At 35.1% G+C, this 25,133-nt stretch overlaps 2 protein-coding genes across 3 annotated transcripts; one reads left to right on the top strand and one right to left on the bottom strand.

Moving 5' to 3' along the window:
• Window positions 1–309: 309 nt before the first annotated feature.
• Crk (Crk proto-oncogene, adaptor protein) lies at window positions 310–6,419 on the top strand. 2 transcript variants are annotated; one of them, XM_090165510.1, is made up of 8 exons: window positions 310–556; window positions 1,857–2,036; window positions 2,116–2,392; window positions 3,479–3,529; window positions 3,684–3,812; window positions 4,269–4,487; window positions 4,607–4,684; window positions 4,810–6,419. In XM_090165510.1, exons 2-8 carry the CDS (start codon window positions 2,002–2,004, stop codon window positions 4,945–4,947), a joined length of 927 nt encoding a protein of 308 aa, XP_090021636.1. In that variant the 5' UTR covers window positions 310–556; window positions 1,857–2,001; the 3' UTR covers window positions 4,948–6,419. The 2 variants fall into 2 exon arrangements, with proteins under 2 accessions (XP_090021636.1, XP_090021635.1); XM_090165509.1 differs by having other exon boundaries at window positions 1,854–2,036.
• A 5,512-nt stretch (window positions 6,420–11,931) lies between these two features.
• LOC149957308 (thyrotroph embryonic factor-like) lies at window positions 11,932–15,110 on the bottom strand. Its single transcript, XM_090164778.1, has 3 exons — window positions 14,787–15,110; window positions 13,001–13,414; window positions 11,932–12,938 (listed from the first exon to the last, which is right to left on the bottom strand). The coding sequence occupies exons 1-3, from the start codon at window positions 14,881–14,883 to the stop codon at window positions 12,496–12,498; spliced, it is 954 nt and encodes a 317-aa protein (XP_090020904.1). The 5' UTR covers window positions 14,884–15,110; the 3' UTR covers window positions 11,932–12,495.
• Window positions 15,111–25,133: the final 10,023 nt, after the last annotated feature.

The following is a 25,133-nucleotide window of genomic DNA, read 5'->3' as shown; positions in this document are numbered from 1 at the left end:
ATCTCACAGACAAACAGGCTAGTAACAGCTCGCGGGGAGTTCTCAGTACTTAGCCCCGTATTATTTTATATTGTCATTGGCGTGGTCCAATTACGATTTCTATGCTAAGGGCCTTTGTATAGAAATCGTAATAAATTATAATTATAAAAATTATTTTCCATTCTTAATTTTATTTCTTAAACATAAATTAACTATTTATATCTAATTAAACTAAAAAATGTTTTTGGAAAATGTTCCATGAAGTTTTATAATGGGATAGCCGATGGCATGGTTGCACTTTTTAGGAACTAGTTACGATTTCAACGCCTTCTGATGGCCAGAGAATGAGTTTCAGTGAGTAATATCAGTAATAAATGTTTTACGCAATCTCTGTTCCCTTCTTCAATGGAAATAGGCCGCAACGCCTAGCCTAGCCTAGCCTAGGCTTAATGGGATCGATGTGATCCTCCTGGACCTTATCTACCAATTTAATTCAGTATCTCTGGACTACTATTATATTAACTACTTTGTTTCATATCCCACGAATATTTTAACCTAAATGGTAAAATTTCAACAGGTAAATTGTTTTTTTCAGCTTATAGAATGTTGGTACCATTACCATATAAGCTTACATCTGTGATAACATTGATTAATGAGCCCATTTTGTCAAATTGATGGGATTTGTGCATTTTTAATTAGACGAAAAATGTTTCAAATGATCATTTAAAGGCAATAAGCATGTTATCAAAGAATCGTTTTAACACTATTTAGAGTTGCTTGTATTCAACTAGTATGCAAGTTTTGAATTTAATCTTCATTTCTACCTATTCCACAAAAACAAGTAGCAAAGCCACTAACACTGACAATTCTTTCGAGGCTGAAAGATTGACTTGTATGTAATTTAGGTATTGGTATACTACTTGCAATTATTTATTTTAACCCTGCTTAATAAGCCAATAGAACAGCTGGGCTAACCTTAAATTTAAAAAAAAATTACCAAATGAAACCAATTATTTTAAATGAAATATGCATAGAACGATGTGTTTTTGAAAATGATTGGCTGATAGAATAAGGGTAGTAAATTTTAGTGGAATTAAATTCTCTGTGACTGGTACTTACAAATTGTTAGAGCAATTGAAGCCTTTAGTAAAAATTGCTACTGAAAGCTGGAAAATTTCTTAATTTAAAATTTTGGTTGGGCATAATTGGTTAAAACAATTTTAAAAGTCTAATTAATGGCAAAATCATGCTTCAAACTACTAATTTATCTCGCCATTACCCAGACCCTAGGTAGGAGTGGTTAGAAGTCTTTGAAGTATCGTAGCCAGGGAAGGTTAGATTAAGTAAACTAGGTAGCAAAGCAAGCTGTATGGTTAGTTTTTATCAATTGATTTCCCATGAAATTAACAGCCTCTTTTTGTGATACAAGGTGTTGCAATTCCACTTAAACCAGCCTGTGATTCCCGTGGCTTGCGGGTCTATTGTAAGATTGAAAATGATTTTGCATTTGAGAAAGGAACTGAAATTTCTTTTTTTGAGATATTTAAACCAAAAGAAATCTTTGATTTTAATAACCAAAGTGTGCTTTAGGAGGAAAGTAGCTTCTGCGTGAAGTTCTTTGGTCCGAAAAATTTGGTTTCCAAAGTTTTAAATTGTGGCTAAAATTACTAAATAACCATTTAATTGATTTTTTGAAATTTTCCGTGGTTGTAAATTAGAAAACCTTCTAATACTGTAGAAGCAACGCTTAACGCAAATGAAAATGCGTACTTACATAAATTATGAAATAATTTTACAATAATTTCATTAATTTTAAAGCATTAAGTCTTATATTTTAATCAATTTTATTTTAAATTTTTTTTCTAATTTCTTAGTAGCATATCGTATTGTTCAACATGTGTCAGTGACTTAATTTTACACGAGATTCACTTAATACCTTGCTATCAGATGACAACCAAAAAAAGCCTTTCCTTGTTACATATTTATTGTTAAAGAAAGCCAAAACAAAATAAAAAATTCACAATGGCAGCAAATTTTGATCCATATGACCGGCACAGGTAAGAGATTTGAAGCGCTTTTCCAATTTATAAAAGCATCTATTCTAAGTAATGTATATTGCAATTTTATGTTTTTCAGCTGGTTTTTTGGACCTCTAACTCGCCAAGAAGCAACGGATATGTTGATGTGCGAAAATGAAGCTGGAGTATTTCTCGTTCGAAACAGCACAACAATTCAAGGGGACTTAGTACTTTGCGTTCGTGAAGATAACAAAGTCAGCCATTATATCATCAACCGAATTCAACAAGCGGAACAGACTAGGTTCAGGATTGGTGATCAAATGTTTCCTGATATTCCTTCTCTTCTTAGTTTCTACAAACTACATTATCTTGACACAACACCGCTTATAAAGCCTGTAAGTCATTATTATGTACACTAATTTTTCCTTTAATGAAAGTATTTTTCCCAAAGTAAATACCAAAAGAGTATTTATTGTCAATTTAAGACCTAGGATAAAAGGGATGGTTGAGATCCGTTTAGATTACTAATTTTTTTTGTCCTACTGCTATAAAACAATGCATAAATGATCAGATAGGCTAATACCCAAACTACCTTAAATCATTGAATAACAGCGAGTCATCTTGTAATGCAAAGAAGGGTGCCACACAATTAAACATCTCTTAATTCTCTATTATTGTTAACCTCAGTAAGGTTTTATGGAAAAGGGAAAATTAAGAACTCCAGGTCTATGGTGCTTTTGATCGAGAAGTACTCCACTTGGTCCAAACGTTTTTGCCCAGGAGTGTAATGAATAGGGTCGGTTGTTTCTGGAGGACAAACCTGAATTTGCTAACTCTCAATTGGCTTTCCTAATCTTTATATGATAGATTTTTTAGGTTTCTGAAAAAGTAATGAGTTTTTTGGCTTTGGAAATGAGAGGTATATTTCCTCTGGACTTCTACAATTTAATAATAGTCAGCTAGGCTAATACCCAAGGCACCAAGTCATTGAGCCACTTTTAATGCCTCTAAACAGGAAAGTTGTTGAAATTAGAAAGCTAAACAGCAAAATTAAAATACTTGGCACCTGAATGAGGGATTTTGTTGTACTGCTTAGATGCAATACAACTTAGGAAAGTTTTGCCCTTTGGGACACATTTCATTAACAAATCTTTATTTGCATGACAAGGGGTTTCTGAGTGGCTAGCAATTTATCTTGGCATTAGAGGCCCAAGTTTGATCCCATTTTGTGTCAAAATGCAAAACCTAGGAACCACTTTTCATTGGTTGAAGAATGACCTAAGACTAATTATGAATGTTATGTTTTTTTCCTGAAAACTAAACATTTAACCTCCTAGTATTTGACCAAAGCTAATCTAAAGAAGTCATTTGGCGCACAGTATATTAAATCCTTTCAATGTCTGAAGTACATAAATTTTAATGGTGTATTTTTAACTCAAAATTTATAATTTTTCCCTAACACGTTAACAACTTTTTTCTAGGCTAAAAAGAAATTTGAAAAAGTTCGAGCAAAATATGATTTCGATGGAAGTGTAAGTACTTATATTAAATTATTTTATTTTAAATGGGGTTCAAAATCCAGATGGTGTAATTGAGTAATGCTTTAAGTCAATTATTTGATCCCTTACCTCTAACAAAAAGTGGTTCAACAGAATATTAGAATAAATATTATTATTTCTCATCTAGGATGCTGATGACTTGCCTTTTAAGAAGGGAGACATTTTAATCGTAATAGCCAAAGATGAAGATCAGTGGTGGACAGCAAAAAATAGCTTGGGTCAAACTGGATCTATACCTGTACCTTATGTTGAAAGGGTTAGGCTTTTCTGTATTCTTTTATTAGTTAATGCAACTATTATCCATAGTTTGATAGCTTTTCATTGCCGAGATTTTAAACTGTTATTTGCGCTAGTTTGGTATATTTTTAAATATCATTTATTTTTCCAAGAAATCAAGAGTTTCACACATGTAAGTGTTAATGGTTTCAATGGAATTATGGAAAACTCTTGTTTTAATGATTGTTTAGGAATGTTTTATCCCCCTCTTTCAATAATAATTAAAAAATATCTCCCAACTCTCCATAGTAATTAAAAAGTTCCACCTAAATGAATATAAAATAGTAGTACATGAATTCTTGCCAACTACCAGCAATTTTTACTATCTAGTCGCTGCATTGAATCTCCACTATTGATAACTAAATATTGTATTATTTTAAAAACTTGATAATTGTCAATTACAAATTACATTTTTTAATTTTTGTTTTTGTTCCAGTTGGAAGATGGGGTTTCATTAGACGGTCAATCGCAAGTTAACCCACAAATTCCATCATCAAATCCCAGTCTTGTGAATAGTGGAATATGGCAACCGGGGGCTATTTCACCTCCCATATCAAATGTTTCTAGTCAAGTGACGCAGTCTCAAAATTCTTCTCCTAGGCCTCCTGCTCCGCCAACGGAGCCCATAAAATATAATACACCAACAAATATACAAGTAAGTGCAAATTAACAAGATAGCAATTACGAGTAAAAAATTTATTTAATAAATATTTAGTCATTGTGAGTAACAACAGATTATAGATTTAAATTAAATGCGCTGATTTTTCTTTACAGAGGAAATTACCAGCCATGGCAAGAGTCAAGCAAGTACGAATACCTAATGCCTATGACAAAACTGCTTTGAAATTGGAGGTCTCGTTTATTTATTTCATTTTAAATCAAAGAAAAAATAGCATGCTTTTAAACAAACATTGACTATTTGACAGTGTAGGAACCTTTACACTGTACTAGTCTAATGAAAAATATTTAAACTTTAGGTTGGAGATGTTATAAAAGTAACAAAAATGAATATCAATGGTCAATGGGAAGGAGAATTGAAAGGAAAAACTGGTCATTTTCCTTTCACACATGTTGAAGTTATCGATTCGGACAATCCCGATGAAGAAGACTCTTAATAGCTTTGTTGTTATAAATGAAATTCCAAAGGAAACCGTTCGTCTCTCTGATTTCTGGGGATGTGAACCGCTTGTGCAGTTGAACACTTAAGCACCATTCCCCAAACCGGATGCAAAAAAGTTTTCTTTTGGATTTTGAATTAAGTTAAAAAAAAACTGCATGTGATGGGGTTGTGAAACTACGCACCTTAAAAACAAAATGCTTCCAAGTACCCAAATTCTCTAATTTACCCTCCCAAATGACAAGTACAATATCGGGAGATAGTATTTAGTAAGAGAACAATTAGTTTTCAGTTTGAAAAGAAAGAATACTAGTTTGATTTCTATACCAATTTAATATATGGCTCTTTCTATTTCTCTTAATTTTTAAATAGGCTACAGATTAATTAGTTTCCGGTGCTCTCTTCAGTTAATACTAGTTTGCGGTTTTATTCAGAGTGGTTAAGGTTTTTTCTAAAGTCTTCTCATTTGATATATCGTCATTTAGCTGTGTTAAACCCTGAATGTTCTCTATTTTATTTCTATTTATTAAATTTCCATGAATTGAAATGATATTACAATAAATGTTTTTCACTGCTAAGAACTTATGTAGTTTAAATAATGATAGGTGAATCAAGTTGTGCTTTTTCCAGTATTGGAATAAATTTGGTTGTGTTAAAACTAGTACCAATTTCGAACCCTTTTAAATCCATTTTTGCAAAGTATCAGTTAATAAAGCCCTTTTTTCTGAATCTTAAAAGCTCTGAATAATAACTTAATGAAAATTTATTTTGCTGTTTAATCATCATCTTTGTCAGTTCTGTTAATAGTTGCAGTTCAGTTTAAGCATTGTGTAATAATGATTTTCAAAATCTTAGGCTTAAAATTGTCATAAATTGTTTTTTTTTGTGAATTGTTATTTTAGATGATTTAGAAAAGTTAGGCTTACAATAAATTCGTTTAAGAGCCAAAATCTTTTAAAATGTATAGGAACTATTTATAAAGAAATTAAAACTAAGAGAACTTGCTTTAAAAAAGAAATCACTTTTGTACACAGTCATTTTATGGAAATGACAAAGGAAATTCTTTGCCTTAATAGAGCACTTTAAATGTGTCTGTGATGCTCAGTGTGTGTGCATGAGTTCTATCTTCAAGTGGAACGCCTCTCTAACAGCATCTGCTGAAATGCAGACGAAAAGAGATTCTCTGATAATAATGAAAAATGGATGTGAAAATGTTTCAAAAAATATAAAAAAAATGTATATTTAATTATTGGCTTCACTGTATTTTAATTTTTATTCATAATTTGAAAGTAAAAAAATGCCAAAAAGTCAATGAAAATGAACGAAATATGAATACACTTAGTTTTGTTTATTTGTGGTGATAACATAAATTTCATGACATGATCAGGTGCTGATAAGCTGCTCAAACTTCAACATTTAACGCAGCGTTCTTGTAGTGTGCTCGCCTTTGAATTAAATTTACATCCGTAACCTTTTTTTTACATACTAGATAACACTTTTTCTCTATTGCTTAAAATTTTAATTTACCTAATTGGAGCTATATATTCAATACATGATCATTTTGAGTTAATTCTGTTACAATACCTTCTCTATCTATGATTCTTGCAAAATTTTGTTATAAGTAATGAAATAAGTAATGTACGACCAAATTGTTTTACTACAACCTTCAGTGTTATGTCAGAAAATATTGCCACTCGGTAGTGTCTCCATACGCAATATATATCAAATTTGAGATCATCTTTTAATTTATCAATGCTTAGAAAAAGCTAATTTCCAGACTATTTTTAATGTACAATGAATGGTTTTCAGATATTTGATATCTAAGTAATGCCAAAAATTTTAAAATGGACACAACCCTTAATATCTTCTTATATAATAGACTAACATAATTCCATAGAAAATATCCCAAAAATTCTATAAAGAACTCTTCACTTATAGTAGTCTGAAATCGTTTGACTTTTGAGCTTAGTAAAATTTAGTATTTATTATCAAGCTCCCTATTTGTGCCTTAGTAAAACACATTCAAAGAATTAAAAAAGTGTTATAAAGTTTATTAATTCAATGATAATGAATTGTAGGGGTTTTACTAAATAATTTTTTCTCTAGAACGAAAAATACTGTAATGGGATTTTGGCTCTTTCTGTTAAAGCACAGATGGAGCATTTGAAAATAAACATTACACATTTTCTGAAATGGATGTAAGAGGTAAAGATAATTAATGTTTAAGAGTTCAGTATACAATTTTTGAGGAAATTTCTATGGAATACATTAAGAAAACCATTTTAAATCTGATTATTTGCATTAATTATTTAGAACAGAAAAGGAAATCTGATCGGCGCAGATTATGACATAAAATTCGATATTTGAACTGACTGAAAAAAATTGTTATCACGATCAGATCACAATTAGATATTTCATTTCGGCTTAAAGCACTAGGTTCGAGGCCATTATTACCATATCTGACAAAAATTTAGGTATCAAATATCACAAAAACTGTTTATTGTACAGTGAATATAATTTTTAAAACCGGCTTTTTCTCAGAAAAGGACAAATTTCAATAAGATCTAAAATGGAATAGACAATGAATAACTTCTTTTTACAAGAAAACTGCTTTAGAAACAATTAATAGTTTGTTTTGCTATGAATGTTTTAAGTTTGGTTTTCTTTACTTCAGAGTGATAGCAGTGCCCAATTTTGAAACTTTGATCCCCTAAATCCTGCCTTTAACCATGGGAAACTCAGCCTCCGAGTTTCGTTCAAACCAGTGTAAGTAAGTTTCTTTATATTTCAATAGGTGGTTTAGTGGGCAGGGTGCATACGGTATTGAAAATAAAATGATTTTTTAGCCATTCGTATTAACATTGAAATCGAAATAACAGTTTTGGAGTGTTTTACAATATTTGACTACAAATGTGTTTTTAATATTAAGTTTGGACTTGTTTAACTTTTAAAATTCAAATAAGCTGGTAATTTTAAAAGGGCTGGACTTCAACTTTAAATAGTTATATTGCAAATTTTCGGATTGTGACTGTACTTGGAGCTGATCATGGCTTTATGCCTTAGCTCATAAAAAATTGATATGAAAATGGAAGTTTTGTTGCCAGGGTCTTTTTTCCTAAGCTAGTAGGGTATGTAAAGTTTTTACATGTTTTAAAAGTCAAATTTCAGCTGCCAAACGTTGCCAAAGCTAGCTTTTATTGATGTAAATACTACATGTTATTTTAGATCCCGAAGGATAGTGATTACACCATAAGTAACATAATATCATAAGTACGGCAATTAGCAAAGTTATCACTGAACTGATTTTCAGAACTATTGCGCAGACTAGACCTCCCAGAAAAGATTGGAGGACCAGAGACCAGACCTCCCAAACGAGACTGGAGGACCAGAGACCAGACCTCCCAAACGAGACTGGAGGACCAGAGACCAGACCTCCCAAAAGAGACTGGAGGACTAGAGACCAGACCGTCTAGAAGAGACTGGAGGACTAGAGACCAGACTGTCTAGAAGAGACTGGAGGACAAGAGACCAGACCGCCTGGAAGAGACTGGATGACTAGAGACCCGACCATCTAGAAGAGACTAGAGGACTAGAGACCAGACCGTCTAGAAGAGACTGGAGGACTAGAGACCCGACCGTCTAGAAGAGACTGGAGGACTAGAGACCCGACCATCTAGAAGAGACTGAAGGACTAGAGACCAGAGCTGACCAGACGATACTGGAGGACTAGAGACCAGAGGATACTGGAGGATAAGAGACCAGCGCTAACAGAGGATACTGGAGGATAAGAGACCAGCGCTAACAGAGGATACTGGAGGACAAGAGACCAGACCGCCTGGAAGAGACTGGATGACTAGAGACCCGACCATCTAGAAGAGACTAGAGGACTAGAGACCAGACCGTCTAGAAGAGACTGGAGGACTAGAGACCCGACCGTCTAGAAGAGACTGGAGGACTAGAGACCCGACCATCTAGAAGAGACTGGAGGACTAGAGACCAGAGCTGACCAGACGATACTGGAGGACTAGAGACCAGAGGATACTGGAGGATAAGAGACCAGCGCTAACAGAGGATACTGGAGGATAAGAGACCAGCGCTAACAGAGGATACTGGAGGATAAGAGACCAGCGCTAACAGAGGATACTGGAGGACTAGAGACCAAACATCCCAGAGGAGACTGGAGTACTCTATACAAGAGACCAGACCTCCCAGAGGTGACTGGAGAACTTTATACGAGAGACCAGACCTCCCAGAGGAAACTGGAATACTTTATATGAGAGACCAGACCTGCCAGAGGACTGGAGTACTATATATGAGAGACCAGATCTTCCAGTGGATGCTATAGGGCTGGAAACTGGAGACCAAAAGTTTTGCGAAATTTAAAGGAAGTAAAAATTCACATCAGATCTACCATGGTGGAGGTACGACTGAACATTAATAAGCAGGTCCGGACTGGGACCTAAAACCGGCCTGGGCATTTTGGAAACGTCGGCCCCTACTTCCTACAAAAACACTAGATTGTCATGCTGGCTAGACACCGGCCCATCGGGCATTTGGCCGATCTGCCCTATGGCCAGTCCGGGCCTGTTAATGAGTGTTGAAAGAAACTTAAAAGAACTTTTATAGGATGATGTCATTAAAGATTTTTCCCAAAAGAAACACTAGAGAGTAGCTAAGCTTATTAAACATAAATTGTTTTCAAACTTGATTGCTTTGATATTGCACCACTGATTTTAATTGAATCCAAGGTAAGGTTATTGTTATATCATGCCCATTTAAAATAGATTTTATTTTGCCAAATTCAAAAAACTATACACCCAAATTTTACTTCATTGTCAAAAAGGTCTGTCCATTAATTATCTAATGCTACTAATTAATATTTTGTACTCTATACTATAGGGTTTACGAGTATCACAGGGCGAACCCCAAAATGTAAAAAAGTTAATTTAGGCCTTTCCATTTCAGCATTGCTTGATGATAGACACTTCTGGTTACAATAAATAATTTTATACACCAATCTACACTATAGGTATTAGTATTTTTGTACCTTCACTTGAATCAATGAGCAGCTATTCCTTATAAGGTAAATAGCTGGGTTTCAAATTTCAATTTCTAAAATATCAAAAAACAGGTTAAATCTAAAATGGAATAACCCAAAATAACTTGATTTTCAATGCTTAACTTTGGCAAAATATGTTTTTTAGATACAGAATTTTAAGAAATCAGTTGAACCATGGTAAAATCACTGATTGAAACTTCCATGAACTGACGCACTAACCAACACAGAAACATTTGGCACTTTTATGACAAAATGGAAAACCAATTGAAAAATCATATACAATAAATACAGGAAAGGATTTGATACAATATTTACCAAAATGTTTGTAGGCAAGGTAGAATTTTTACTGTATGCATGGTTGAGCAATAGCCTATTAGCAAAAAACCTCACTAACTTAAGTTTTAAATGTGGTTAGTTTAGAGGCCAATATAAAATATTGTGAAGGCACTTTTAGTGTTTACATATCTTTCAAATGAGACTACTGATTCTTGGTGCCAGTCCTAAAGTGTTTGTTGCACTTAATTTAGAAATAAAATATAATGCATATAGGTTTTCCACTTTAAAGATTTTGAAATAAGTCCAAGTGCAAAACGTTCATGCCAATGATATTTGAAAAAACAAAATTAATTTTTTTCACGGAAACCTATTTTTCCAAACTAGTAAGTTCATAATTTTACAAAACAGTAAGTTGAGAGATTTGCAAGTTAAAAATATTCCTTTTTAAATTACTTAAGGACTTATTTAGTCATTTACTAAGTTGCATAATTTGAAATTAGTTGTTTAATAATTTGAAATTATGCAAATTACTAAATTAGTACTTTTGTACATTACCAAATTTCCTTTTTTGTAAATTCATACATTACTAATTTTTTTAATTACTAAATTAATTATTGTCGCAAATTAAACTTCAAAAGAAAAAATATTTTTTCAATTTTAGGAAAATGAATTTCTAAATTAATTTTTTGTGTATTAATTTACGGCTCGATCTAAATTAAATTTAGTCGTTAAACTCAATTTAAAAAGCTGCAATTCAAAACCTTCAACATAAAGTCATCATAAAACAATGATAATATACATTTTGCCATTAATGTGTACTGGGCACTGTGAGGCCCGAGGCATTTTTCTAGATTTCCTATACATAAAGCAGCCAATGAAATGGGTAAATCTGTCATGGAATTGCCTCGTCAGTTGGTGCAAAATTTTCAAATTTGATACCAACCTGATTCGTAACCAGAAATCCAAAAAAAAATTAAATTAATCATCCATCAAACGATGAGTCACGAGCCATGTTCTTCCACTCCTACAATTTACAATCTTAAGCCTAATATTGGGGTTTAAAAACATGCTTAGGAGTAAAACAAGGAGACTATAGGCGAGTTGAAAATACAACTTAGGAATAATTAATAAAACAAATTTAAAATTAAGTTATGAAAGCATTTTGTCTTTGAATGGGCAGTCATGTTAGACTGACCTTTCACTCATTTTAAATTGAAATGATTTGTGATAAAATTGATAAAACTTAATTTTACCTAATTACTTTAACTTAATCGCGTGTTATTTGTTCTCATTCTTCAGGCCAATGATGAGTCTTCGTCAATCCTGCTAATATTAGGGTTACTTATTGAAATACCAATGTGAGCCAGTGCAAAATGTTTAGATATTGAAATCTGTACATTCTTAATGTCATGCAAGCATTGTTAATTTCATGCGAGCATTGTTTATCTCATGGGAGCAATACTAACTTAAAAACAACCTTGAAGGAGCACTAAAAACTATTTTGACCTGTTATTGAATTCAGATAAATTATTACATGGGCAGTATTGCAAGAAGAATTCTCGTGTTATATGTGAAATTGGTTAATAAAACTACAAACAAATTTTAATATATATTTATAAACAATCAAAAGGAAAAAATATCGTAAAATTTATAACATGATTGGCTAAAAAACAACTGCCATAAAAATAGTATAATTTGAGCGCAGTAAAATACAAACTAGCTAGAATTCCTCTGTAAGTTATAACAAATGATATGATAAATGTTTTAGATTTTACATATTTCTCTCATTTAGAATGGTAACCATAACATACAAACTGAGGTAGGGAATTTTATACTTTCCATATTTATATGGTATAGCACAATGAAAATAACAGGTGACTTTCATTAATTAGGATTTTAACGATAAATTGAATATCACCAAAGATCATGTCAATTACAACGGTTTAGTAAATTAAAATCTTAAACTTTTCTTTAGAACGCAGCATATGGGAACTAGGTATCTTTACATAAGGTTTTAGGGTAGAATCCAATCTTTTCTATGACAAAAAAATTGTATATTTTAATTACCTTACACAAAATTAAGGCCTACTAATTATTAAAATGCTTAGGCAATGTGAATTTCACACACTTCTGATCAACTTAATGGTCTCTTTAGATCAGTCTTTTATAATGATACTTATAAAAAGAATGTACCTATTATAAAATCAAGAATCAGGACTGATGTTCATATTTCCGTATTTTTTTCTTTAACATCATATTGTCATGTCGCAGCTTTGAAACTTCTTCTTTAAGAGCAGAATTTTCCTTTTCTAAATAAGACGCCCTGAGTACAATTTGATTTTCTTTAACTCTCCGTGCTTCGCGAGACCTTTTAGCTGCCATATTATTTTTGCGCCGTCGTGCCCAATATTTGTCATCCTTAAATTCTTCCGGTACAAATTGCTTTTTAGACTTTTTGATCATCGGCTGGGGTTTTAATTCATCGTCAGAGAAAGAGTGATTTGTTGGGTCAAAGTTCTGTCCTGGGACACTCGCTAATGCCAGTTCATTGGGATTGACTTTGAAATCCAATTCCAAATCAATGCCCGTTTTAGTATCACATTTTTTTTGAAGACTTGAAGCACTGGTATCTTTTGGAGTTGTGTTTTTAGTATCTAAGCAAATAATAGATCCTGTATTGTCTGGAATTGAAATAAAATGAACTACTCAAACTTACTTTGACTTAAGCTCTCATTTGAGGCACTAGAAATTGAGACTGGAGATCCGAGGCAAGAGCTCAGACTATAACTGCAATGATCAATGGTACCTGAAACTATTTTACTGGAGGGGTTATCTCTGTTATCACAATTATCTGGCTCTGATTGAGAGATGTCATGTTGAGCTCCCTGGTTTAGTTTCTCATCGACTAAATTTGTTGGTTTACTGTTAAAAGTAGTTTTGAAACGGTTTAAAGTTTCACTGTCAGCAATTCCGTTATCTTGTAAAAACTCATCCAAATCGAGATATTCTAGTTTGAAATCGGAAAGAGTTTTATCCCATAAATTAGGACCAAGAAAAGCTGAAGTAGCATCAAAATCTTCATTATCATCGATATCTTTGTCATCCTTATCAGCAGAGTTTATAGACCGAACTGGAATTAAAAATCAATAATTTCAAATTGTAATGCACAAAGAAATTAAAAGCAAAAAATACTGTGACTAATTCATATGCCATACAACAACAGGGTCAGTTATGGAACTCTTGATCTTTACCACCAAGAGGAACAGCTCATCATTAACTAACACAACCATTTTGGGACACATTTTGTGTTATGTAGCATTTTGTTTACATTTTACATTATGTTAGGATCTATTACGTTTGAGTTCATTGGACATTACACACATTTTTTATTCAGGATAATTACTTTTTGAAAGGGGTTCCAAAGTCTGCATAAATAAATGGAATAGTGTTAAATTTAAGCTATTCTGCTCCATGTAATCCGAGATACAAACCCGGGTTCCTACCTCCCTAAAAGTCAAGGAAAATAAGTGTTTGTATTATGTAAACCCCTGGCAGGTTATGAGGAAAACTTTTCTTTGATGAATTCCATTTTAACCTTTTCTAGGTCTACTGGTTTGACAACTGCCCTGATTCAGTGACTGACATCGTTACGGCTTTCACACCCTCTGTCCAGTTTTTGCAGTGATAATGCCTGAATCATACCCATACACCTGTAAATGCCCTAGACAGCTAGGCCTTGATGACTAAGGCAAAATGGCATTACACAGTTCAAATTTTGTTTTAGCAGTTTCTAGTGTAAGTTACATTCACGAGATGTATTATCATTAACGTATTATAGTTTCAATTACTTGTGCCCCACCCCAACCAAAATCCTGGCTATGCCACTGGATAGCAGTGGGCATTAAAGTGCATTTCGAAAATTTTGAAATCGTTTTATCAATTTTGAATCAAAATGGATAAAACGATGTAAACATCCAATAGTTCCTACAGGCTTTCCCAATTTTTGTACTGCAGGGTACATTTTAAGCCACCCCTTGGTAAATGGAACTCCAATAAATTCTCAAATCCAATAACCATATATGTCACTAATGACCACTATTATTTAGAAATGGTAACTGCATAAGCTATGCTAACAGCCAGTTTGCAAATGATTTGTCAGGTTTTTTCAGAAATTACGAGGGGTCGGACACATGCCATTATTTTGTACGGGATTTCGGGATTTCGTAGAGATTTTGGCGATTTTATCATTACTTTTAGAAGTGATTTTCGGATTTGAATGTTAATTTACCATAGAGATAGTTAAAAGATTTTGCGATTTTAGAAAAAGTGTACGGGATTTTGGTAAATGTCCGACCCCTCGAGAAATTATCAACTGCAAACTTAGCCATTGTTAAAAATAGCCGAAATGTTTATCAACGTGAAATATTATTATGAAAGCACAGTAAGCGTTAAGGGATAACAGAACTAAACACAAAATTTCTATACTCATAATTATTGCTTACCAGACATAGGATTTCTCAACTCATTTATGTCGATTAGCTCCCGGATATTAACACCAGAATAGTTCACTTCTGTATTTCGGGTTTGTTTGTCATCCATTTTTAATTCAGAGCTTGAGCATTCAGTGTATAAGTTAAAGATTACAATTTCGTTTAAAATTACCCTTTCGTTCTAGCAACAACTTGTATGCAAACAAATTTATTTTTGTAACAATCAGTCACGTTTGTTAGCTGTAGCTTCGGCCCGAAACCATAGACAGTTCGGCGGGCAGACTAATCAGTTCCCTTTTTTACGAACCTTGGGCAGAGTCGGCAGACTTAGACTAGTTTTTTTTTGTGTGATATGTACAAGGTGATGACCATAGAAATCGGATAACAAACTAGAACGCTTAATCGAATGGCTGGCAGTCCACCGATTAGATTCTTAGCTAAAACGTCGCGCGCACGAAGCTAATTTTATCTAGTGATCAGATCTACTTTGAGGGCAACGCAAGCTCAGTGGCAAAAAAAAGAACAAGTCGGCCCAGGCCGAAATATTAGTTCCACATCAGTGTATTCGAATGGGCAAAGCTATACACCCTTAGTAGACACAGGTAGGCAAACGAATACAAAGCTTTTGAGGCTTTGTAATTTCTTATCGTTGGATATATAAATTGCCACCCTAAGTGAAAGGGTGGATGCCGCCCACCATCAGGAGACCCGGGTGGGCAAACTAATATAAAAACTGTTGAGCCCATGTGATTTCCTATAGTGAGATATACTATTTACCATCCTATGTTAAAGAGAGGCCACCGCCCACCCTCAGGATACATGGGTGGGCAACAGTGCTTCCACTTCCAAAAGATCATTTTACCCAGACATAAGCTGAAAAATACCCACTTTTACCCTTTCCAAATTTCCAAAATACCCTTAAAATTCCCACAAGAATCAAACAATAAAATACCCACTTATACCCATTTTTAATTGAAAAATACCATTAAAATTCCCATAAAAAACACCGATTTAAAAAATGTAGTTTAATTATCACAGTTTTTTTCTTTAATTTTTACAAAGAAAAAGACACTAATATTAATGGTAGGTATGCAATTCGCTATATTAGGGACGAAAACAATATTTTTGTCTGCTCCAATCGGCAAAGCTGACAACAGAGAAAGAACCTAAAAAGGTCTCGACATAAGCAAAACCAGTTTTTTACTTACGGCCAACTTAGTTACACTTTGTCAAAAAGGGAAATTATATTTCATGGTAGATTATTTTCAAAATTTTTAAATACCCTTAAATTTCCCATGAAATGTTCAAAATACCCTCATTTTACCCATTACCCTCAATCTCGAAAAAAAATCCCTCTTGAGGTCCATTTTACGCGAAAAAGGGTAAAATACCCTCAAAGTGGAAGCACTAGTGGGCAAACCAATTCATAAGCTGTTGAGGTCATTTATTGACTTAACTTGCAAGGTAATTTGACAAAAAGCTATATTTTAAATTTCGATCTATTTGTGGTAGAGCTATAAACGGGTAGTCTTTACGTGAACTTGTAAGTTAATATACCTAAGTTTTGCGAATGGTATACGGCAAAGATTATCGTAATAAAAATTTACCTTAATAGATATAAAACTACATATGCCCGAATGCCCCTAGTTTTTGGATGAGTATGGGAGTCCAATAATTAATAATGGCGGTACGTAAGTGTGTGAAGGGAAATAGAGTCTTCAATGCTTTAACTTTTTAAGCGTACGCGTGTTCTTAATAATATAATACCTTCTCCCGATAGTGACTTCAATTTATAATTGTTTCTCTATGGTTCTATTGCTTTTATTACCCAAAAGGAAGTTCGTCAGTGTGGATTGAACTCGTAGTTTGTCTTGAACCTTTTGTTTGGTGTAACGAGTGATGAAGTTTTTTAATGTCTCTTGTTGATTTATTTGAATAAGAAAATAAGTATATCATTGTGGGGCTTTTAGAGCATTTATAAGTACATATGGGGAAGAGGGCATTTAAAATTTTCGAGCTCGTTTATTCGAGTACTCACTTTCGAGCGACGCATCTTAAGCGAGTATGCCCACCTACCACTGCTCACCACCCGAACATTTAAAATTTTCGAGCTCGTTTATTCGAGTACTCACTTTCGAGCGACGCATCTTAAGCGAGTATGCCCACCTACCACTGCTCACCACCCGAACATTTAAAATTTTTTAGCTCGTTTATTCGAGTACTCACTTTCGAGCGAGGCATCCTAAGCGAGTATGCCCACCTACCACTGCTCACCACCCGAACATTTAAAATTTTCGAGCTCGTTTATTCGAGTACTCACTTTCGAGCGAGGCATCTTAAGCGAGTATGCCCACCTACCACTGCTCACCACCCGAACATTTAAAATTTTCGAGCTCGTTTATTCGAGTACTCACTTTCGAGCGAGGCATCTTAAGCGAGTGTGCCCACCTACCACTGCTCACCACCCGAACATATAAAATTTTCGAGCTCGTTTATTCGAGTACTCACTTTCGAGCGAGGCATCTTAAGCGAGTGTGCCCACCACCCACCACCCGACGCGAAGTTTGAGGTTCACTTGACCTTAAATTTCGGAAAATATACGTAAAATAAGGCGTAAAAACGGACGAGAATTTCGACAACTTAACTAGCCAACTCCCCCCGCGCCGCTAAAACTAACGAGAATACAGTAGAAGTTCCGAACAAATTTTGGTAAGTTTCCAGTGGCCGAGAGCGTAAAGGGGTCATTGTTCGGAGTTTTTGACTGTGAGTTCGAATCCCGGTTTCGCCAAAACTTCAAATTATTTTCGCAGCGCCATCTGCCGTGTCGTTGCTTTCCACACCAAACAAACAAACAAACAAACAAACACACAACACTTAACGACAATCCGTCCATAGCAATAGTCCCACTTCGATATATATATATCTCGATGTGGAACTAAAAACCACCATGCTTTTTACCTCTCCGAGGGGATTATGTCCCCTAGGAGGGGTTATACAATCACCGTGTCTGTGTGTGTGTGTGTGTGTCTGTCTGTGTGTGTGTAATGTGTACGCGTTCACAATTTTGGTGCAAAGCGTAATCACTGCGTACGCAGTTTCTTTGATTCTAAAGTGTGGCAAAACTGCCGTGACGGTGAGCGTTAACGGATGTTAGTTGCGTTTTGAGTTTTTTGGTATTTTGTTCGTCAACGCTCACTGCCACGACAGATGAGACTTAGTAGTCATTTTCGTTATGTTGCTATTGTAATGTTAATGTATATTGTGCATTTGTGACGTGTTGTGCTTTTGTGATGTTTGTGTTGCGATTATAATGTTCATGTATATAGTGCTTTTGTGATGTTTGTGTTGCGATTATATTGTTCATGTATATAGTGCATTTGTGACGTGTTGTGTTTCGTATGTATTCTACTTTCCAACGTCTATGTATTGACTTTTCGAACAGACCGAATGCTGAGGGTTACGATAAATGTCTAAACGTCCATAAGGCAGGGTTTCCACCAAATGTTCACGGTATACGTCCTATTATCAATTTGCGAACCCGGGTCTGCTGCGCGAAGAGATTTTCTCTAACACCTCAGCCACCGACGCTTGTTGAGCTTCGGTGTTTTTCAAAAACAGCTTTGGCGAATGTTTTTATGCTGTTATAAAGTTATTAGCGTCAATTTATTTTACAACATTTTATACATTGTTAAAATATATTTAACTTACAATTAATTAATTATTTTATCTTAATTTTAATCTAAATTATGAACGCGTCAAGGAATCGAACCCGGGTCCTTCGGGTAGGAAACGGACATCCTACCGTTGAGCCATTGACTCTCAAGTGACTGTAATGAAAATACAAAATGTCATAGGCAAACTTTTGAAGGAAAAATAGCGATTAAAAAAAGGCCGGTAAAAGTTCAAATCTAAATTTGCTTTTTATATTTGGATGTGGATCTAATAAAATGTTAGGCCTGGGAAAGGACTTATTTTACCTCTGTTGACCTTTGTTTAATGATCCAGATAACGATTTGATTTATTTTCCATTTTTTTATATGATTGTTTTTTTTTCCAGCTATTCTATTAAATTGTAAAGCGAATTTATTATTTATTATTTTTTTAAACGTATTTAATTTTTCCGCGAAATAACTGATTTTTGCAGAAACATTCTATTTGGCTACTTCGTTATTTTTCCAGTTATCTAATCGACTTAAAATTTGTGATATAATTTTATTTTAGCGGCGAATTATTAATGGTAAGATGTTTTTATTGAAGTTGGCTTGATTTTCAAGTATTTGAATTCATGTGCTGCTTGATTGCGGTGAAGAGTCACGCTGCGGCGATGATGGAGGAACTGAGCTTTGGCGTCGTTGAGCGTGGTAACGACCAGAAAAGTTGTTTGTGTGTGCTCGAAAGGTATCTTAGACTGGACGATCTCCATGGACTTGTTTCTGGGCTTGAAGATCTCGTCGGCCTTGCGAGCAGAATGGATAGATATCGACTACCAGCCAACGTTGTATCATCTTGTATTTCTCGATCAGTATCTTGATTCCTGGTATCATGTTTAATTAGTGTTGTAAGTCGGAAAATTTTCTGCTCGGAAAATTTTCCGGAAAATAACTGAGACCCTTTTTCCGGAAAATATCTCGTATTTTTCCGCAAAAAATTAGTTAACGATTTTCACTCGAAAATCTGCCTTGTGGCCCCGTCAAAAATGTCCCTCTGTACTCTCGAGCGACAGGGGCTAAACTAGGAAGCCCTGATTCTTACAATAATAATTGATATTTTAGGCTCCTAAATAAAATGATGATATTTTACCGCGTCTAGTAATTCGGAAATAAATTATGGGACGAGTCTTGATTTGATCTTTATACAGGTCCGTTGGAAGGATAGGGAACTGAGAGGCAGTTAAAAATAGATCCTGAAAAATTTCGATGTAGCCTTAGCTGCCGTCCTCGAAAATTACCGTGCCACATACGGAAATAAAAGAAACTGTTCTAAATTGGATCAGTTTGTGCGTTAGTGATGACTTCTTACTAACGAAGTAGTTGATTGGTCAGTTTGTGCGTTAGTGATGACTTCTTACTAGCGAAGTAGTTGATTGGTGAGTTTGAAAATTTTGGTAAAAGTGACATAATTACCAAAAGTGTGTCAATCTGTCCTATGTTTTAATGAATGTTACGAGCGAAGTAAAAGTTAAGAGGGGAGAACGGAGGGTATGCCAAGATATTTTTGTGGATTATAAATAAAATATTTAATTTTGACATCTATATTTTATTTCATTTAGTAAGTAACTGTTACGACGCTATCGCTACGGTGTACACGGTAGATCGGTTTTAGCCTCGCTCCACGTTTTATACGGAGTAGTGTTGCACCATTGAATTACCGACTCATAATATTACAACGATATTTAGAGAATCACCATAAGTAACAAACATAATTAATTAGCAGCAATGGGATAAAGATCTCGTAAATTTATCGTGGTAAAATATATAACCCTTACATTAAATTTTTAGACTTTTGGCCTGTTGGCTCATTTCTGTTTTTGTTGTGGATATTTGGATATCTACGATTTCTAACGCAGTCAATGATTTCCTGGAAATTGGATGGTATTGGTCTTTTTCATGCGGTATGTGTCACCTAGGAGCAACAAACACAAGGAGAACGCAGCTAGCCTTTAAACACGCTAACGAAGGGTTGTGTACGAATTTCATTGGATGAACGTCACGAGCCTTTACGCTGAACGTTTTATGGGCGGGGGGGGGGGAAGACAATTTCCGAATTTTCCCTTCCGACGGCAGCAGGCGCTAAGGCATCTAGCCAATGAAAAACGTACACAAGAAAATCCACGACTTTGGACGGGTTGCGTTCTCCTTGTGTTTGTTGCTCCTAGGTGTCACAACGTCAACTGGAAGTCTACGAGTGTTGAAATAAAATGGGCGTTAAAGATGCGGCAAGTATTTTGTAAGCGATAAAAATACAAATACCATCTGTAGATATTTCTTTCATTAAAATTTGCTTCGTATTATATTCAACTGATAAACATATACTGTAAAAAGGGTTAAATTCAATCGTGCATTGTTTTAGTAAGTCTAACTCGCTGATGTAACTACTTAATTTATAATATTCTGAATAAATTAAACTCGGTTGTTTCGTCTCAATAATTTAAATTAAAATTAAAACTTTATACCGGGCAGGGATTGAACCGAGAATACGTTTTTCGTAAATAACTCTGAATTGCGGAGACATCTTTGGGGGTCGTGTCGAGATATTATTACCACTAGGGACCATTCTTCCGAGGAGAGGTATATTTTGGCTTGCCAACTTGTTAAACCCCTACACCCCCACTCGGTACTGGTGAGACCACGCAAAGTTTACCGTAAATTTCGCACTTTGCATACATAGTCACACAAATGCCAGCTCACTTGCGTTGCCTTTTAATATGCAAATAACCATTTACAGGTGTTGTTGATTAATTAGTGGTCTTTTCCACTTTATTTAACGGTTTTAGCTGTAAGTACAAAGCGAGGGAACTCAGAATGTGGTTTTCAGATTCATATTTAGAAAGGTAACTACAGCACTTCTTTGTTATATTACGAGATGATAGATTATCTTTTGAATAATTGTTGTAACTTATCTTTATTAGTAAAAAAATAGTTTACTGTATTTAGGGCTAGTTAGGAAGGCTTAGGCTTAGCCTTTGCTATCTGATTCTGTCACTCTTGTAAGCTAATGTTATGCAATTATATTTTACCTAGCTAGCTCATGTCAATTTTGCTTGTATCCAAAAGTTCAATTTTTCTTCGCTGTTTGTTTAGGAATTTTACATTGGTCGCATAGGCCTAACTATTTATAATACTTAGTTTATAGTAGGTTTTCAGTTTGCTTCTGTTAAAATTAGATGTACTTTTGTTTAGAGAGACTGTCTTTGCTAAAGTTATTAACGAAGTATATTTTTGCTGGCTCTGAGGTCTACATTTACACAATGTATATACTAATTTAAAGTATTAAATATAATTTATTATAAGTTTGATTAGCTCGCGTTCTACATGTCGAACAGTCTCATCGGTGTCGTGTTTTCTTTTCAAAGCATTGATACTGGTCTTGTGTGGAGCCCCTTTTAGTCAACGAATTAAAGGGGCTCCAAAGTTCGGTGGCAAAATGTGTGTAAAGTCTGTAAAGTGCGGAATTTACGATTGACTCTGCCCGCCTCTGCCAAGGCCGAGTGAGGGGTTGGGGGGAAGGAAAAATATGCTCAATTTTCTTCTTTTTTTTTGCCACCGAACTTTGGAGCCCCTTTGAGGCGCAAAATTGTAAGACGCGTTTCGGGTACAACGTTAAAACCGCGAATACGACACAACGATTGCTCGTATGTAAAATGTTTATAGAACATTTTTTGTAGGAAATAGCCGGGCCCTAATGTTCGTAATTAGGTTTATAGCCGTAAATACAATACTAACGTAGATATACGTAATAAACCATTACTGTGCACGGGTTTCCCCCATAACCATTGCAAGTAAAACTATTTCTAACAGTAACCTGTGAAAAGATACGTTTTTGTTTGAGTAATTACACCTTAAATATTTATTTACGCAATTTTGAACCATTCTTCATTTAAAAAAAACTAGCTTTCCATGATTTGAAAGAAATGCGTTTTCTTGTGCGTTCTTAGCGATTGGAAGTTATGGTAAAAAGAAAACTATTTCGAACACTAACCTGTGAAAAGATATGTTTTCTTTTGTGTATTTACTCTTACAAGATTTAATTACGCAATTTTGAGCCATTGTTCAACTTTAATTAAACATAAGTCGCTTTAAAGATGTCAAAAAAAGCCGCGTTAGCGTCGAGATAAAGTCGGCCATTTATTTAATCTTAGGCGAAATAGAGTGTTAGTTCACCAGTACGGCATGGGCCAAAGGTAGGGTTCTTTAAAAGTTCTAATCAGACCACGCGACAAAATTTCAAAAATCGTTCTTGTTTGTTATCCGATTTTTATGGTGATGAAAATTATCTGGCCTAATCTCTTTCTTGTTCCAAGGTCACGTTTTTCTGCAGCAGCTCCCGAACCGCCCCACTACCAGCAGGATTTTTTATAAAAGATCATGATTCGTGATATTTGTCATGACTTCCTCCCTTTAAAAATCAGCACACCTAAAATTTCCCTAATTTTTTTCATTTTCCGTTGTAAAGATTTCCATAGATTCGGTAAATTTAACTTTAGTTCCGGCATTTAAAGTCGGTAGATGACTTGGACCTTGGGTATTAGGCCAGATGATTATTATTATTATTACTTGAATGAATTGAAAGATTGAATTTGAAAATACATTGGGCTAATTAGTTCCCCCGAGAAAAGTCTATCCCTCAAGAAAAAAACAGTAGGAGTCCAATAGGAAATATGTTATTGGGAACTTATTAGGAACCAACTGGGAATTTGGACTGTTTATTCCTATTGGTTTTAGAATTGGAAACCTATTTGGATGAATCCAAGTAATATGCTGCTGTAACCTATAGAGAACTAACATTCCGTAGTTTAAGATGTATAAGGAACAAGATGGGAGAATTATCTCAGTAGGAACCTGTTGAAGAAAAATTACGATTTCAATTTTTTATACGCGGTTAACCTTCGGAGATATTGTTTTATATATATATCTCCATTACGTTTGTTTATACTACCGATAACGTTATTATTATTTAATTTTAGTATAAATACTCACAACATTATTATGTAGTGTGTGAGTATCAGCTTAGTTCTAGTTCATAACCAGGTCTCATTTTGTAAATATGTTCTTTTAACTAATGTCGCTATAATAAACTTTTATTTATTATGACTTGAGTTTGATCATTCTATCTATGCAAGAGAGCTCCGCTACAAAATTGCAACAGGTTATGGGCCCAGCACGCTTCCACTGCGCCAACTCTTCTGGGATGACCATCTTAAACTCCAAGTCCTATATCCAGTCCTCAGTATCCTGTTTTCCTGGTAACAATGATTTACAGTCTATCTCGTCAGGACGTCGACAAGTTGTCTGGACCAGAAAACTGGAGGAGCTGGAAGCGACAAGTCACTGATATTCTAGTTATGAAGGATGTCTTTGAAATCGTTATTGGTGAATGGACTGAACCAACGCTGACTGTATCTCCAACATCCGCTGAAACACTTGAATATTCAGTTCAGAGGAAGAAGTACCAAGTTGCTTTCAGTACCGCCCGAAGCATTATTTGGTCTACTCTGTCCACCAAGGTTCAGAATATAACGACCAACTGCGATACTCCAAGTGAAATATGGAACTAGCTGCTCGAGATCTACGAGCAGAAATCGTCGAACCGCCTCCGGAAGCTGCTAGCGCAGATCATGAGAACAACAAAATCAACAGACATCGATATGTCCACCCATCTAGCACAGATGCGTTCCTTGTGGGCTGACATTCTGACGGCCACCAACAAGGAAAAGAAAATATCGTTTGATGAGTGCATTCTCATCGCTTGCATTTTCGAGTCGTTACCCCAAGATGAATATCAAGAATTCAGCATGCTGTGAGACACGCTAGCAGAGGAGAAACAGACCGTGGCAGAATTGGAACGTTTACTGATTGGCCGATCTACTCGAGACATGAACAGTTTCGAAGAATCGTCAGGACTCTTAGCACGTCGAGCCGGAGCACAAGGTTCAAACAACTCTGAAGGACGAACCTCAAGACGCAAATCTCGACCAAAATGCTATAATTGCAATAAACACGGCCATTATGCGAAGAACTGCCCAGAACCAAGGAAACCATCGAAGAACAAGCAACGATGGAGGTACTGGCAGAGGAGGTAAAAGCGGATGTCTATTTGCTGCAAATGGCCTGGTTGCTCGAACGGCGGCAAAGGACGTTTGGTATTTTGATTCAGGAGTAACGCAACATATAACGAATGATGCCACGAAGTTTATTCGGTTCCGTAGATTTGAGACACCGGAAGCACTCCAGGTTGGAAACAAAGCTGAGATGTCCGCTGAGGGGGAAGGTGATATTCGAGTAAGATTTATCTTCGGGAAGACGGTTCACGACGACGGCATCCATTATGTCTGGTATATACATGGTTTCGCCTGCAACGTTTTTTCATTGAAGAAAGCCATATTACGTAACAAAAATCTCAAATTCAAAGCTTCAGCGACTTCATGTGGTCTATACGAAAAAAAGAAGAACAAACTCAAGCTTCGTTTACCTGGGAAAGTAGAAAGCCTATATCGTTTGGATGTTACGGCTGATCAACCATCAGACTTCGTTCATCTTGCATCTGATGTCAAAAATAACCTAAACGCAGATCTTAAAGTTTGGCATGAGCGCCTAGGTCATCAAGATAAACGCCATGTAGCCGAGACACTGAAGAGGCTTG

The sequence above is a fragment of the Leiobunum rupestre genome, chromosome 2 (genome assembly GCF_980474605.1).
Source record: "Leiobunum rupestre chromosome 2, qqLeiRupe1.1.hap1, whole genome shotgun sequence".
Lineage (NCBI taxonomy): Eukaryota > Metazoa > Arthropoda > Arachnida > Opiliones > Sclerosomatidae > Leiobunum > Leiobunum rupestre.
The sequence above is the reverse complement of the archived record's forward strand: the minus strand, read 5'-3'. Positions and strand labels throughout refer to the sequence as shown.